The sequence below is a fragment of the Sinocyclocheilus grahami genome, unplaced genomic scaffold (genome assembly GCF_001515645.1).
Source record: "Sinocyclocheilus grahami isolate Dianchi unplaced genomic scaffold, SAMN03320097.WGS_v1.1 scaffold539.1, whole genome shotgun sequence".
NCBI classification, from domain to species: domain Eukaryota; kingdom Metazoa; phylum Chordata; class Actinopteri; order Cypriniformes; family Cyprinidae; genus Sinocyclocheilus; species Sinocyclocheilus grahami.
Genome location: NW_015505718.1, coordinates 681,318 through 696,230, shown reverse-complemented (window position 1 = coordinate 696,230; position 14,913 = coordinate 681,318). Strand labels below are relative to the sequence as shown.

The window sequence follows — 14,913 nt, the reverse complement described above, 5'->3', positions numbered from 1 at the left end:
CACTTTTTGTCGCTGTGTTTGTATTACCATTTGCTTGCATACTCTAGATATTTTCCCAATTATATCTATTTTAGATAGTTCTTTTATGCTAGGAGCTAAATGTGCTGGGGTTGTAGCCTAGTGTAGTCCAGATAGTAAAGTTTGTAGACAAACTTTAATGTTGGCTTGGGAGAGCCTAGTCTGAACGTTAAAAACTGTTTTATTAATGTAAGTTTGAAGTAGCCTATTTACACGTCAAACATATTGTTTAAAACTGCCCTTACAAAAATAAAACTATGGTTAGTGTAGCATAGTGTAATGTTGTGGTTACCACAGTTTAAGCATGTTTTATTGGTTTTATTTGTGTTAACATGGTTAATTTTCGTAAGGGTGTTACCTCGCACCACCAAAATACACTGACTTTCGGGCGACATAAAAACTAATTCCTCTCGAAAAATATTTTTTAATAGAAGGAGATCAAATAATATGTGCTGAAACGTCATATTTTAAACTGAGAACTTGAATTCTTTCATTTATTTTGACAACGCGCCGACGTTTCCAAGGCGGAAGATTAACGTCTATTCATTCACCCCGGACAGAACCGACTGCACGCTGGGTTGAAGGCGGTGCTCCAAGTTCCTTGACGTTACCATGACACTTGTACACAACCTAATTAGACAGCAAGTATCATGCCTATGAGCAACCGGGTTGTACACAGTTCAGACAGATGAAAACGTATACTGGTGAGTTGTATAGAAAATCATCGCAATCTATAAAACTGCTTGTACCTATTATATTTCTTGCAATCAACCGAGGTTTCAAAGCATGACCATTTTACAGAAAGCGTCAGTGAGTGAAACGTTACGTACATTCAGCGCTATATTATTTACAAGATAACAATTTGTATTTCGTCAGCAGGTTGAAATGAGGGGTTACCTCAAAACTTTAAACTGGATATTTAAACTCCAGCCTAAAAGCACCACTATAGGAAGACACAAAGACTCTGACCTCTGTCTACAGGTATTAAGCCTTATTTCTTCCCAGTGTGTCCAGTCATTATGTCAGTTATTAATTCAAGCTTGAGTTATTCATCATGATGAGATGATGATCTTATACTGAGTAGCCTATGACATACGGACTCCTACTAGACATGTCACTAGAGAGGACATTCACACAAGTGTTTCACACATTCATTGTGTTTCTCATCTCATCTGCTCAGAATAGTGGGGTGGATGAACGTCATGCCACTATTGACTGGTGTGAAGCAGACGGCTGCTATGTTATCCATGACTTAAACTCTGCCCACGGGACCTACGTCAATGACTGCCGGATACACAATGCCACTGTGCTTCTCTCTTCAGGAGACCTGCTTCACTTTGGCTATGGAGGATCAACCTATGAGCTCTGCATTGACAGCAAGAAATCAGTAAAATTTATGTTTGACCAGATAAATTATATTGTGTCTATTCGTTTGTTTTTTTCAGTAGCATTTTTTATTGACTTAAGTTCAAGTTCAAAGAAAATCTGGTAATTAATTATCATAAATGAGACCTGCAACATACAGATTCAAGTTTATATGAAATTATACAATTTCATCTTCTATAATACATATAATATAAATTTAATCTTTATATAAAATATACAGAAATTTTGTCTCACTCCCAAACAGTTTCCTCTTCTGGCTGCCCAGTCTCCCATTCCCCAGGCCTGGGTACGATCTCGGACCCCTTCTGTTTCACCCCACCCTCCCACCAGACCTCGCCCCATGAGTGCCGGGTCTAAACGGGGGCCAAATGCACCTGATCGCAAAACCCAATCTAGCAGACCTGGTAAAGACTTTTCAGCACACAATTTTTTTTGTCAGTCAAAATTGAATATGACCTCATTATTATCTTTTTTATTATCCCAAGTAGAAAGAAAATGGTCAAAATAAACCATGAAAAAAAAATGCAGGATTTGAAAAGTTTATTGGATTTATTAGACTTCCAAAACCAGAGTTATTATCTTTAACAAAAACTTTTAAAATAATTTTGTTAATGGAAATAAAACTGGAATAAAACAAAATATAAATATGAGATAAAAACATACAAAAACCATATAAACAAAAATGAGAAATGTTGTCTTGTAACTGAAAAAATGTTAGGATGAAACACTATGATTAACTGGCAATAAATACAAACTAAAACTGAAATAAACCTAAAACTGAAACAAAAACAATATAAACTTAAATTTTTATATTAAATTAAATGAAAATTAAATAAAAAATTGAAATAAAAATAAAAGCTCATTCAAAATATCAATAAAAGCTATAATAGTACAATATATTGCTATTTCTAAAACAACACTGTACCAAACTGATGGGAAAGTGAATAATATATAATAATATTTATAGAATTTGTATTTTTTGCAGGAAGCTGGAGTGGTAACACAGGGAGAGCATGTTATCTTAGAAACAAGTCTCAACCTAACAATTCTCAAAGCATTCACGTCTTGCCAATGGAGGAGGTGAGTTCAACATCCTGTTAAAAACACCCTAGTCTCCCTTTGCTGGACCGTTCATGCTATTGTTATGCCATCTTGCAAAGCTAAAAGGCTTAAACAATACACTGGTACCTGTGTTCTTTCTCAGGAGGAGAGGTTGCATCAGCTAGGAGATGGACACGTTCGTGTGTCTCTGTGCTTTGAGGACGAGTCCCAAAGGAAGGATGATGCGATCATGGCCCTGAAGGAGGAAGTGTCAGCTCTCAGGCTCCAGCTGTCACAGAAGAAGCAGGGTGATCTGGATGTCACACACAGACTTCGCTGCCTGGAGAGTGACATCAAAGAGAAGAAAGATCAGATACAACAGCTAAAGGAGCAGGTGTGGTATTACAGTCTCCTTTGTTACTTCACATTTGACATTATTTACAGTTTTGTGACTGTGATGGAGCTGAAGACTGTAGCTTCAAGTCTTATACCCGGGTCATCCCTATCTTGAAGGGGTGTATGAAGGGGCCTAGAGAAGTGCTAGATTCATTGTCATACACAAATACAAAAGCTGCAGGTCTGATTTTGTGATACAACCCAAATAAAGTGCACTTTTTCTTGCTGTTTGAGTTTTTATATATATTTTTTTACAACATAGATCATATTGCAGCACAGTATAAAGAATGTGGAATGGGGAAAAATGCAAGGTATAGATACATATTTTTAAAAAAGTTGATGGAAAAGTAGCACAGGGATTAGTTTCATTATTTATTTTGATGGAGATGTTTCTTCTCTCTTGAAAATCCATCGCAAATCTTTCACATGCTAATTAATTATTACCATAACTGCTTTGTCTCTTTAATGGATGTAGATGCTGGGACTTCAGAGATGTTCTGGAGAGATGCTCGGACAGGCTGTGACAGAGAGAGATCAGAAGATCAGCAATCTTTTAGAACAGATGGATAAATTGAGGAATGAAAATAATTCATCTGCAGGTATGAGGATGATAATATAGGGGGGATATATATATATATATATATATATAGAGAGAGAGAGAGAGAGAGAGAGAGGTTATTCACATTACAGTAATGTAGAAAAATTATGACATTTTTAAAATTATGACATATATTGACATTTGCTATGAGATGTAATATGATATTATTATATATACATTTGTATGTATAAAATTACGTTTAAGCATATATAGTATTATTATTTTTATACTTCCTTTAATATACAGTTCGAACATTTTGAGTGTGTAAGATAAAAAAAAAAAAAAAGAATTTATAAGACATTTATAATATAATATAATATTTAGCTTTATATTCATCAAATAATCCTGAAAAAACATGGCACATTTTTGTGGGGAAAAAAAAAATCAACATTAATAATAAGAAATGTTCTTATTTCTTACACCAAATTACACCAAATCAGCATATTAGAATGATTTCTGAAGGATCATGTGACACTGAAGACTGGCGTAATGGCTGCTGAAAATTTAGTTTCACCATCCAGGAATAAATTACATTTTACAATACAGTATATTACAATTGAAAATTTTACAATTTAACTATTTTTTTTCTGTATTTCTGATCAAAAAATGCAGCCTTGTTGAGTTCTTTCAAAAATAGTAAAAAAAACTTGCCACCTCCAAACTTTTGATCATTTGTGTAATACTGAGATGAATTGTTATATTTTTGTAGTGAAATTATCAAGAACATATTTGTTGCACACAGGCACCAACCTTTTAGATCTGAGCAGTTAGTTACTTTGTGTTTTATTGAATTTTTTTCTTTATTTAGCGTTGGTTGGCAGTTTAAAGAAAGATGTGTCTGCTCGAGAGAAACAAGCTCTTAAACTAGCAGCTGAGGTGGACAAGCTCAGGCAAGACGTCAGACACAAAGATGCCAAGCTCACAAGCATGATGGACAAGGTTCCAGCATCCCTCTTTCTACAGCCGTTGAGCTCTGTAGATGTTTTAATGATGCTGTTTTAAAATGTTTTATCAATAGAAGATAACTATTCATTTTGTTTGGTGTTGTTTTAAAAGCTGAAAGACACCCAGAAGCATCAGAATGAGCTACTTGCCAGACAGAATGAAGTAGAATCGCTCAAGAAAGTGAGTATGTTTTGTTTTGCTCACACCCAGTCCTGATCTCCATGTGATTTAATAAACATACAGCCCCTTGGACACCACGACCCAGGTGGGACTTGAACCCACAATCCCCAGCTCTAGAGGCTGATGCCTTATCCATTAGGCCACTGGGCCAGGCAATTGCAGGTTATGAAATCTGGTGTCATGTGTGATGTGTGCTGCAGGAACAGGCTTCTCTGCTGACAGACATAGACAGACTGAAGCAGCTTCATCAGCAGACGCAGCAGAGAGAACAGAGAGTTCAAGAAGAACTCAAACACACCCAGTCAAGGGTGAGTGAGCTCAAGACAGCAACAACAGTCTGGTAAGATGACTACTCTGGTATCTATTACGCTAATGTATCTGCATTTTCTTCAAAGTTTGACCATTTTCGTGACCAGATTGTCAAGACTGTGCATGTTTCTGACAAAGAATCAGACCAAAAGGTAAGAGAACATTTCAAGCCAATCAGAAGCCAAGTTTTTGAGGATTGTTTTGCAAAAAAAGTGTCAACGTGTTAACAGTATAGGTGATGGAAATGATAATTATCAATACATTTTTACAAATGTCAACAAAATCTTTTTCATTTAACTTTAGACATAAATTATGTGTTGTGGAAAACTAAATGTTAACATAATTGAGCTAGATAATGACACTAGCTTTGCAAAATCAACACTGTTATTGAACTGAATTAAATCAGCATTGAACTGACTTGAGCTGAATAATGACACTATCTTCTGTAGAGCTGCTTTACAGCTTAATTTAAATTCATTTCTTGATTGAAGAATTTTACAACATTAGCTGCTATTTTCCTGTTTGATTAATGTTGCTTCTTTGAAATAATTAGTTTTATTAATGTGAAGCTGCTTTGAACACCTGTGTTGTATAAAGTGTTACATACATATGAATGTGACTTAACTGTTTGAGAATCAGATATAGTTAGGTGGACCACATGTATGATATCTTTGTGGTGCTTTTTTATAGCTTGCCAGCTTCAGTCCATAGTCTGTCATTATATTGAAAAGAGTTGGCAGGATATTCAAAAATGTGCTGGTTTGGACAGACATGCTGGTGAGAAATCTGTGCCAAAATTTCTTTGTTGGATAAACTTTTTTTAGATTTGTTTTTATTTTGCAGGTGTTGGACTGTTTAACTGAGTTAATGGAACAGATGGCGATGTACAAAACAAAAGTGCATGACTTTGAAATGAAACTCAAAGAGGAAGCTCACACACAGAGGGAAATGTTGGATGAGACCCAGAAATTTAGAGCCAGACTGCAAGAATGTCAGGTATTAGTAGGTGGAAACATTGATTATGCCATGTAATGCTGTATGTTTGTGTTTCAGCATTGCACAGCATGTTGAACAGCTATATAATATCTCTTTCCATTTGTATATAGAGACGAGTACAAGATGCATGTGTTGCGGACAATGTTCTGAGGGAAATATCTGGGCTGCAGAACATGAATTTGGGTCCTACGTTCAGCTGGATTCAGGAGCATTCACTTTCTATACTGAACGTCCTGTACAGAGTACTGCAGAATGCTGCTCAGAGATTACAGATAGCAGGGGTTGATGTGTCATTGAAGACTGGAGGTAAGAAATAGAAAGTTTAGAGAGATTTAGGAGAACTGGGTTTGACAAGAATAGAAGTGATATTGCTTTCAGTATTACAGGATTACAAATTAAGTCGAAATGTTATTAAATTTCAGCGCATTTTACGGAAAAGTAGTCTGAATTATTGTTATTATTTGTTTTGTCTAGGAATATCAGGCGCCTTACAGATTTTGTGCCAGGACCACATGGACGTCCAATCCGAGCTAAGGAAACTAAAGGTATTACAGCAAAGTATTTCAAAATCAGTTAAAGAATCAGAAAGTGATTCTAAAGAAACATGTCTTTCTTTCCTGCACTGAAGTCAGAGAGGGACAAGGTTCAGGAGACAGAGATTCAGAGGAGAGATCTTCACAGCAGGCTGGAGTTCATGCAAAAGCAGTTTGAGATGGAGAAACTTCAGGTACTGTTGTCTCTCCAAAAACACCAAGTCAAATTAAACTCATTTCATTTAGTCTCTGAGGCATAGACCTCTTGAGGGATGGTCTCAATTAGATTGTCATTTAGCTTTTTCGGTTTTTATAATTATAGATAAAACTCATCCCGGTTCCAATGGAAATTTGTATATTAATGAAAGTATTTCAGAGAACTGACTCCAAGCTGATGGACTAGATTCATTTCATGAATTGAGCTCTCTATAAAATTCTGTTTCACTGAAGTTTCTCCTGACCTTTGACCTGTTATTGATTCAGGCAGCAGAGGGACAGAGAGAGATGAAAAATGCACTAATGCGACAGCTGGAAGTGGTCATGGCTGATCTACAGTCAGTGAGACAGACTGAGGTGAGTTAAAACTGAAAACTGAACTAAAATTGAATTTATCCTCTTAAATGAAATACAGTTGACCTCAACTCACAACACCTGCTCCACATCTATATTTGATTTGGTTTCTAAGACCCTGTTTACACTAGTGTGTTTTAGTTTTAAAACGAAAACGATTCTCGTCTCCACAGAAACGATCTCCGTCTACACTACACAACCACACATGACCATTCATGCAGGTACAACCATAGATATGTATAGGTAGATTCCTTTTATTTAGATGGCGGACGCGTCTATGAGCTTGGAGCTTGGATACATATCTATGGGTACAACAATGAGCATGATGTTATTGTTTTCACGGTCGTCAAGGATACGCAGACAGAATGTGGGCAGCCACGCCATCATTTTCAAAAGTCTCCGTTTTGGTCTGTTTACACTGAAATGCAACCCCGGAGTTTTCAAACTAAAACGGGGTCTGCAATGTTTTCAAAAGTCTCCATATTCGAGGGTCGAAAACGCCGGAGTAGTATAAACAACAGGCGTAACCGCAGCAAAAGTTATGCTTTTTAAAACGAAAACGCACTAGTGTAAACAGGGCCTAAGGGCCTAGTTGCCAAGTATTTACCCATATGTGGGTACATAACCATATTGTTTATTTGCTTCTACCCTTTTGACACATTAGAAAGTCAATTTCCGCCACATATGAAAAAATGGTTTAGTGAATCATAATGATGACAAAATAAGTTGACTAAGACATTCATAAATATGACATAAAAGTCACATTTTATATAATAACTGACTTTTAAAGACACAACTTTCTCATATTTTTGACTTTTATCTCATAATTATGACATTTATGTATATTTAGAATTTTATCTCATAATCATGACTATATCATAATTTTAATGTTCTTAATCTTAATATCTCATAATTTTTTTACTTTTTCCCAGTTTCCAGCACATGGCCATATTGGTTATCTCTGATATTATGAGATAAAAGTCAAATTATGGCATAAAAATTCTTAATCATAAGATACGTCATAAGTATGAGATAAAAGTAATTTTTTTTAAAAAATGTTAAATTATGAGATAAAGTCATAACAAAATTAGCCTTTTTGTGTTATAATTATGATTTTTTTCATAAATCAGGCTTTTCATCTCAGAATTATGACTTAGTATCTAATGATTTCCACTTTTTATATCACAATTATGACGCTTTTCCCTCATAATTATGACTTACCAAAGCATGCTGTTTTTTTTCTTATGTGGAAATGGGTATCCATAGTATACAGAACCACACAATGTAAGTTGTTCAACTCCATGACTATCACTTTATTGCCTTCCAAGAGTGCCCTGCGCAGGGAGATCGAGACACGCAAGGCCGAGTGGCAAACCAAGATGGAAGAAGCCAAGATACGAGAGGCAGAGCTGAAAGAAACACTGCGTGAATTACATCTCAAAGAGGAGGAGAGGAGCGAGAAGATGAAGCAGTTTGAGGAAAGAGAGGCCAAGGCCCTGCAGAGAGGAGCTGAAGAGGAGAGAAAGAAACACAGGGTTGAGGTAGAGGAGTACAGAGAGCAGGTGTGACAACATGCATACACCATTGTTGCCATGGAGACACGAATAAACAAAGCTCAGCAGAGTGAGGAAAGATGGAAAGAGATTGAGGAGGAGAGAGACTCACTGAAGGAGCAACTCAAAGGTGAGCACAGCCTCTCATAAACATGTCAGAAAATAATTGAACTGAATGTACATTTAAATAAATAAATTTAAAACAACGAAACATTATGATTTAAAATGAAAAAGAAGTATTAGCTTATACAAGAAATATAAGAAATTAACAAATATAGAAACCAGTTAAAAAATTTTTTTTAAATCCTGCAGTTTCATATGTTATCTGTTGAGGGCAGCTTCTCAACAGCCTTAGGTTCCTAATTAAAACTAATTTGTGGAACAGATTTTATGTGTCCTACACATGTGTTCTGTGTTCATTATCATGTTTTCCCTGGTTGTACTTGTCCCACAGAGGAGCTCGGTAGGCTGGGGGGCTTTGAAAGCAACAGCACATCTTACACATCAGAAAAACAACAGGAACCGGATCAAACCATAACATCCCTCCGGTATAATAAAGCTCTCATGAATACCATCACTGCATTCCCCATCTTTCAAAATCGATGTTGTATATTTTTATGGTAAATATTTCTCCAATTTAGCCAGTAGGCCTGCTTTGGAAACCAGTTGCAACAGCTCTGGGCGTATATAAGATTGTAGCTTAGCGATTTATTTATTGCATAAGTTACTGTGTAAACCGATTCCCTTACTCTGTCACCGTGAGAAGGATAATATCCATACACTGTGCTCTTGTTAATGAATAATGCATGAGGTTAATTATTTATTCCTGCATTATTTATGAAACTCTTGCTTAATAACTAATTACACAGTCCATGTCTCGCTCTTTAAATCATCTCATAGATCAGGCACTGTTAAATTGTAGCTGCAAATATGTATCTTTTTCTACTTCCTTTCATTTTTACTATACAATTACTGTCAAAATGCTAAAATCTCCTAAATTATAATGATAACCACAGACAATGTATACATGCTTTTTTTAAATGATTCATTTAGTGATATTTTTTTCATTAAAAATGATCAGGAGTGTTCATGAATGACTTATTATTTTCATTAAACAACCTATACCATACTCAAACGGAATCTACTGTATTCAGAATAAGAAGGTTTTTAATTGGTCTTGCAGGGCATCTCTAGTCTCATCCCAACAGGAAGTGGTCAGTCAGAGTGAGATCATAAATGCCCTAAGTCGTGACCTGGCCCAGGCTCATGCTCGGCTCTCTGATATGACAGGTGCTTCACAATTAACACAATACGAGATCAATATGTTGTAGTTTTTGTGTTTCTGAGCGTGTGTCTCTCTGTGTAGGAGAACTTAGTGAACAGCAGAAGTTAGAGTTGGAAAGTCATAAAGCTTTGGTGGTAGACCAGAAGATTCAACTGAGCATGCTCACACAGAAGCTAACCATGATGTCACAACTAGTGCAACAGAAAGATGAAGAGACAAAGAAACTGAGAGAAAAACTGAGGTATGACCAAAAATGACACAGTACATTGGCCTCGCAAAATTCAGACATAAACTGATGCATTAAATCATTTTTGTTAGACAAACTGAAGAGGATTCGAAAAGTAAAGCAGCAGCATACAGAGAGATGGAGAACACAAGCCTTGTTCCACTTCAAACCTCAAGAAACACTAAAGTGAGTTTGCCACCAAACTGGACAATCATTTATCTAAATGATTTATTACTTTTGACATGTAGAGGATGTATACACTTTCTTTGTTTTTCTTTTTTTCTGAATGATAACAGGATATTAAAACATATTCGCTGAATGAGTCCCACTGAGGCACAAAATGTGCCTGATACTAGCTTTTTTGAAATTTCTGTTCATCAAAGAATTCTGAAAATAATATTTACCAGCACAACTGTTTTCAACATGAATCATAAGAAACATGTCTTGAGCACCAAAATCAGCATATTTGAATGATTTCTGAAGGATCCCGTGACTGAAGACTGGAGTAATGATGCTGAAAACTGAGCTTTGCCATCACAGGAATAAATTACAGATGAAAATATACAGTATTAAAACAGAAAACAGTTATTTTAAATTGTAATAATATTTCACAATATTACTGTTTTTACATAAAAACACCAACAACGTAGCCTTGGTAAGAGGCTTCTTTCAAAAACAAACAAAAAAAGTCTTAAAAATTCTGACCGACCACAAATTTTTTGAACAGTATTATACATTCATAAGAAAAAATGGGCAACAAAGAGAGAAAGAAGTCACACAAACACTTTGACACTTTGCTAACTGTTATATGGATGTTGTTTTCTCAGGATGTGGCAGTCATGACAGCTCCTAATGATGTCATCAATCAGGGGTCAAAACACAAAGGTCATCGCCGCGAGGAAGCGATTCTTCAACAGCAGGAAGGTTTGCGTGACATGAGAGAGCGAATCAGAGCTATTGAACAGAAGTGGCCTAGCAGTGAGTCTTATAATCCCTTATAACTAATGATCAAACCTTTGAATCTGGCTATCCTTATCTGATCTAATTCAGGCCAACATTATCCTACATTATCACTTTTCCTCTGTACTGTTTACAGAGCGTCCGTCCCAGCAGGGGGAGCCAGAGAGACAGGGTCAGAAGAAGACTCAGAGACTTCAGAGATCTGCAGCTCGGAGAGGATCCATCAGTTCTGTGGTATTCGCTTTACACACTCAGACTTACATATTGAACTAGAATGTTTTATTGCAAAATTAGAATAAACATATCCGTCAACACTTTATGACAGCAGAGGAAAAAATATTCTTTATATCTTTCATGAAACCATAAAGAAAAGCACTGAAATAAGTATATGAAATAAGAAAAAATACATTTAAAAGTTTGTTATACAGTTTAACAATTTGTATTTATTTCTTTGTTAAGTTTCTTAAATGTCACAATTAAATAATTAAAGAAGATGATCAAATTTGGGCATACTTGTTAATTTATGTAATATTTTGCTAATAAAATTATTACATTTCTTAATTATTCTAAATTATGATCACAGTTTCATTAGTAACACTGAGCTTTCAAAGTGAAGAATCTGGTCAGTTCAGACCAAAATTGTATGATACAGGGACATTTAAAAAAAAGGATCATCAACTGACTCAAATTTCTCATTACAAAAATTAGAATTCAAGTTATCATTATCAAACTGGAAGAATACTGAATAAGAATATATTCGAGATTGTGCACCATTTTAGGTTACTTATCAAATAAGCAAATTTGAGACCGACCATGTGAACCATTTTAAACTAAAAGTCAAATGTTCTTGTTTCCACTGAAACTCAAGATGCTCTTTGGATCACTCTCAAATGTTGAAACATTATCATCTGTTTCATAAACTTATAAATATTTAAATGGTCTCAGACTTTTGTATGTGTATGTTACTGTGAAGTGTGTTATACATGTGCTTTTATGATTCACACAGAGTGGTTTTGCGTTCCCTGAAGCTCTGACCGAGGCAGCACGAGAGCGTACAGCCAGACTGGACATGTCTGATGCTCTGGAGCTCAGTGAGACAACAGTGAGTGTAGTACGCATTCAAACTAAATTGTGTGAAACATGCATCTGTGGCCCTGAGATTGTGCTCTATTTTGAGTTTGCTTTAGTGAATCATTATTTTTGGTCTTTGGTTTAGTACCTGGAGCTAGCGCGCGTGCTGCATGAGGCTCTGGAGCTCAACGACGGTGAGCTGTCAGGCTGTGCTAGTTTAAAGCACCTACCTCCCGACGAGAGACAGCACATAGTCTCTATGAGACAAACAGACCTGGAGTTTTTGAGAACCCGCCTTGATCTACAGAACAGACAAAGCCAACAACAAGAACTACTGCTGCAGGAGAACCAGAGAGATATACACACACTCAGGTGCAAACAAAAGAAAAAGCACACACTCATGACAAATAATTCCATCCCTCTTTCTCACTGTTTCATTATTTTATATTAAGATATTAAGAAAAGACACTATAAACTCCCTCTCTTCCTATTTAGAGTGTTTCATGTCAAAAAAATAATATAACATAACACAATGCATATTATATTTAATATTCATTTGTATATACAATTATAGTTGTATAATGTATTATGTTAAATTAACAATAATATAACATAAAATGATGCATATCATTATTTTATATTATAATGTTAATAAGATACAAAGAAAATATTACCTCTCTTCCTCAGTATTCAGTGGATTTTCAATAAATTTTTTGTGTTTGCTGTCAAAAACAATGCATGTTATATTATATTATATCATATCATATCATATATCATATCATATCATATTATTTTATTATATCATATTATATTGATGATGACAACTATCTAACAACTATCTTTCAGAGAGAGCCAGGTGCTGGGTTTCCAGACGCAGGCCAAGCTTGAGAGTGTGAAGGCAGAACTGGAGACTCAGAGACAAGAGACAGAACAGCTTCGGCAGGCTCTACAGGACAGCATCAACCAGCTACAGAGAAACCAGCAGGAACACAGTGTTACCAACAGAAATAATAGGGTATCACACATACAAGCTAACGTAGAAAGTGAGAAAGTCTGACTGACACTAACTTTGTGATAGAGAGAAAAAAATAAAACATTAAAAAGTTGCGCTTTCCCTGAACAAACTTGCATGAGGCTTGCAATTCTGACTTGCAGACATAAACAATTCTGACTCGTCCCTTAGTTGGTAAAAAACAAACAATCGGGAAAATACATTGCCAGTTACGAAGTCTATAAAACTATGATGCTTTTACTCACAAATTAACTGATTTATTTGCCTATTTAAAGACATGATAAGTCAGCATTTTTACCATTTCAGACATACTGTCTCCTGTCTCTCTATAGAGAGCTACCTTCATGGGGTTCGTAGTTCACCCAGCGCCGTCTATAATAAACACTTTCTCTACAGAGCCTTAGTACGGAGAGAACGGACAGAAAGAGTGGAAGAGTGGGCCATCACAACTGTATACCAAATGAAAGCTATGAAAAGGTACGTGGTAGTGGCAACAGTGGATTGGTTTTGAATCAGTGCTCCGATGCAAGAGTATGTGTGTTTGATCTCCAGAACATATGCAAAGGTCTAAATCCATGCTGTCTGCCACAGGCTGCCTGGGGTTTTACAGAGAAACTCCACACTGTGCAATTAATAGATTTTTCAGCAGCACCACCAATTTTGTTCTTTCCTGAGCTCATAATCTCACTGCTATAAATGGAGCATGAATCTGTTCCTGTTCGTTTGATGTTAGACCTATTAAAAACAGCACAGACAAAATACAAGAATGCATCGTTTTAATACTTTTGTCTGCCACAATAATGTTATGAATTTGAATTATCTCCATTTGGGGGCTTTTCTTAGCAAATATTCATTAAAAAAAATGTATATGTCATGCATAATTAATTTTATTGAAATGAGCCCTATTGACAGCCCTATTTTTTACTCTGTGTGTGTGTTCATAGACCCCAGCAGTGAAGAAACGGACCTCACAGATGAGACTGAAAAGGAGAGAGAGTGATCTGGATAATCTAAAGAAAGAAATGGGGCAGAAACAGCAGATCTGTTCAATGGTCTCTGATTTGGCCAATCCTCTGCAAACTCCCGAGAGCTCCCAACACCCTCGGCTCACTGAGGCCCACTGACATGAATACAACTGAAGAGCATGTTGAATTTTGTTATAATAATAATAATAAATGTTATAATAATTCTTAATTCTTGTCATTTCATTATATATATATATATATATATATATATATATATACTGTATATATATATCATATAAATCTATCTATGAAGAGTTCAGATGCGAAAGCCTCTAAGCACCGTTTGAAATTTTCTTCTAAAATGAGCATTTGATCAGGTTCCAATGTTTATGTTCAGTTATTTCACTTTAATGGCAATGAATAGGTCCTTTTCATTAAGTGAAATTACTTCTTTCGCATCTGAACTCTTCATGTATATATAATCTTTCTGCAGGTTATATTTCGTCAGAAGGTGGCGACATGTAACTGTTTTTATGAGTGAGTCTTTTGAATAATTCCTTCACAAACACGAATTCATTCATAAACGAAACAAGTAACTGCTGCATTTATGAGTGTGTAACCTAAAGGTTGCGGATTCGAGTCTCGTACCGGCAGGGATTGTAGGTGGGGGGGAGTGAATGTACAGCGCTCTCTCCCACCTTCAAAACCACGACTGAGGTGCCCTTGAGCAAGGCACCGAACCCCCAACTGCTCCCCGGGCCCGCAGCAAAAAAATGGCTGCCCAGTGCCCACTGCTCCGGGTGTGTGTGTATTTTGGATGGGATAAATGCAGAGCACTAATTCCGAGTATGGGTCACCATACTTGGCCA

General features: G+C 36.1%; 2 protein-coding genes across 4 annotated transcripts; both read left to right on the top strand.

The window, feature by feature from the left end:
- Positions 1 to 595: 595 nt before the first annotated feature.
- fhad1 (forkhead-associated (FHA) phosphopeptide binding domain 1) lies at positions 596 to 8,540 on the top strand. 3 transcript variants are annotated; one of them, XM_016238439.1, is made up of 17 exons: positions 596 to 722; positions 898 to 999; positions 1,199 to 1,405; positions 1,649 to 1,808; positions 2,390 to 2,484; positions 2,609 to 2,839; positions 3,317 to 3,440; positions 4,248 to 4,378; positions 4,496 to 4,564; positions 4,765 to 4,872; positions 4,960 to 5,025; positions 5,717 to 5,869; positions 5,980 to 6,175; positions 6,344 to 6,414; positions 6,498 to 6,596; positions 6,886 to 6,975; positions 8,301 to 8,540. In XM_016238439.1, the coding sequence occupies exons 2-17, from the start codon at positions 904 to 906 to the stop codon at positions 8,538 to 8,540; spliced, it is 2,136 nt and encodes a 711-aa protein (XP_016093925.1). In that variant the 5' UTR covers positions 596 to 722; positions 898 to 903. The 3 variants fall into 3 exon arrangements, with proteins under 3 accessions (XP_016093925.1, XP_016093924.1, XP_016093926.1); XM_016238438.1 differs by having other exon boundaries at positions 895 to 999; XM_016238440.1 differs by lacking the exon at positions 6,498 to 6,596 and having other exon boundaries at positions 895 to 999.
- A 4-nt stretch (positions 8,541 to 8,544) lies between these two features.
- On the top strand, positions 8,545 to 14,216 carry LOC107555593 (forkhead-associated domain-containing protein 1). Its single transcript, XM_016238441.1, has 12 exons — positions 8,545 to 8,655; positions 8,980 to 9,073; positions 9,709 to 9,815; positions 9,892 to 10,051; positions 10,129 to 10,222; positions 10,864 to 11,014; positions 11,133 to 11,230; positions 12,003 to 12,098; positions 12,213 to 12,439; positions 12,914 to 13,082; positions 13,476 to 13,556; positions 14,024 to 14,216. The coding sequence occupies exons 1-12, from the start codon at positions 8,565 to 8,567 to the stop codon at positions 14,201 to 14,203; spliced, it is 1,548 nt and encodes a 515-aa protein (XP_016093927.1). The 5' UTR covers positions 8,545 to 8,564; the 3' UTR covers positions 14,204 to 14,216.
- Positions 14,217 to 14,913: the final 697 nt, after the last annotated feature.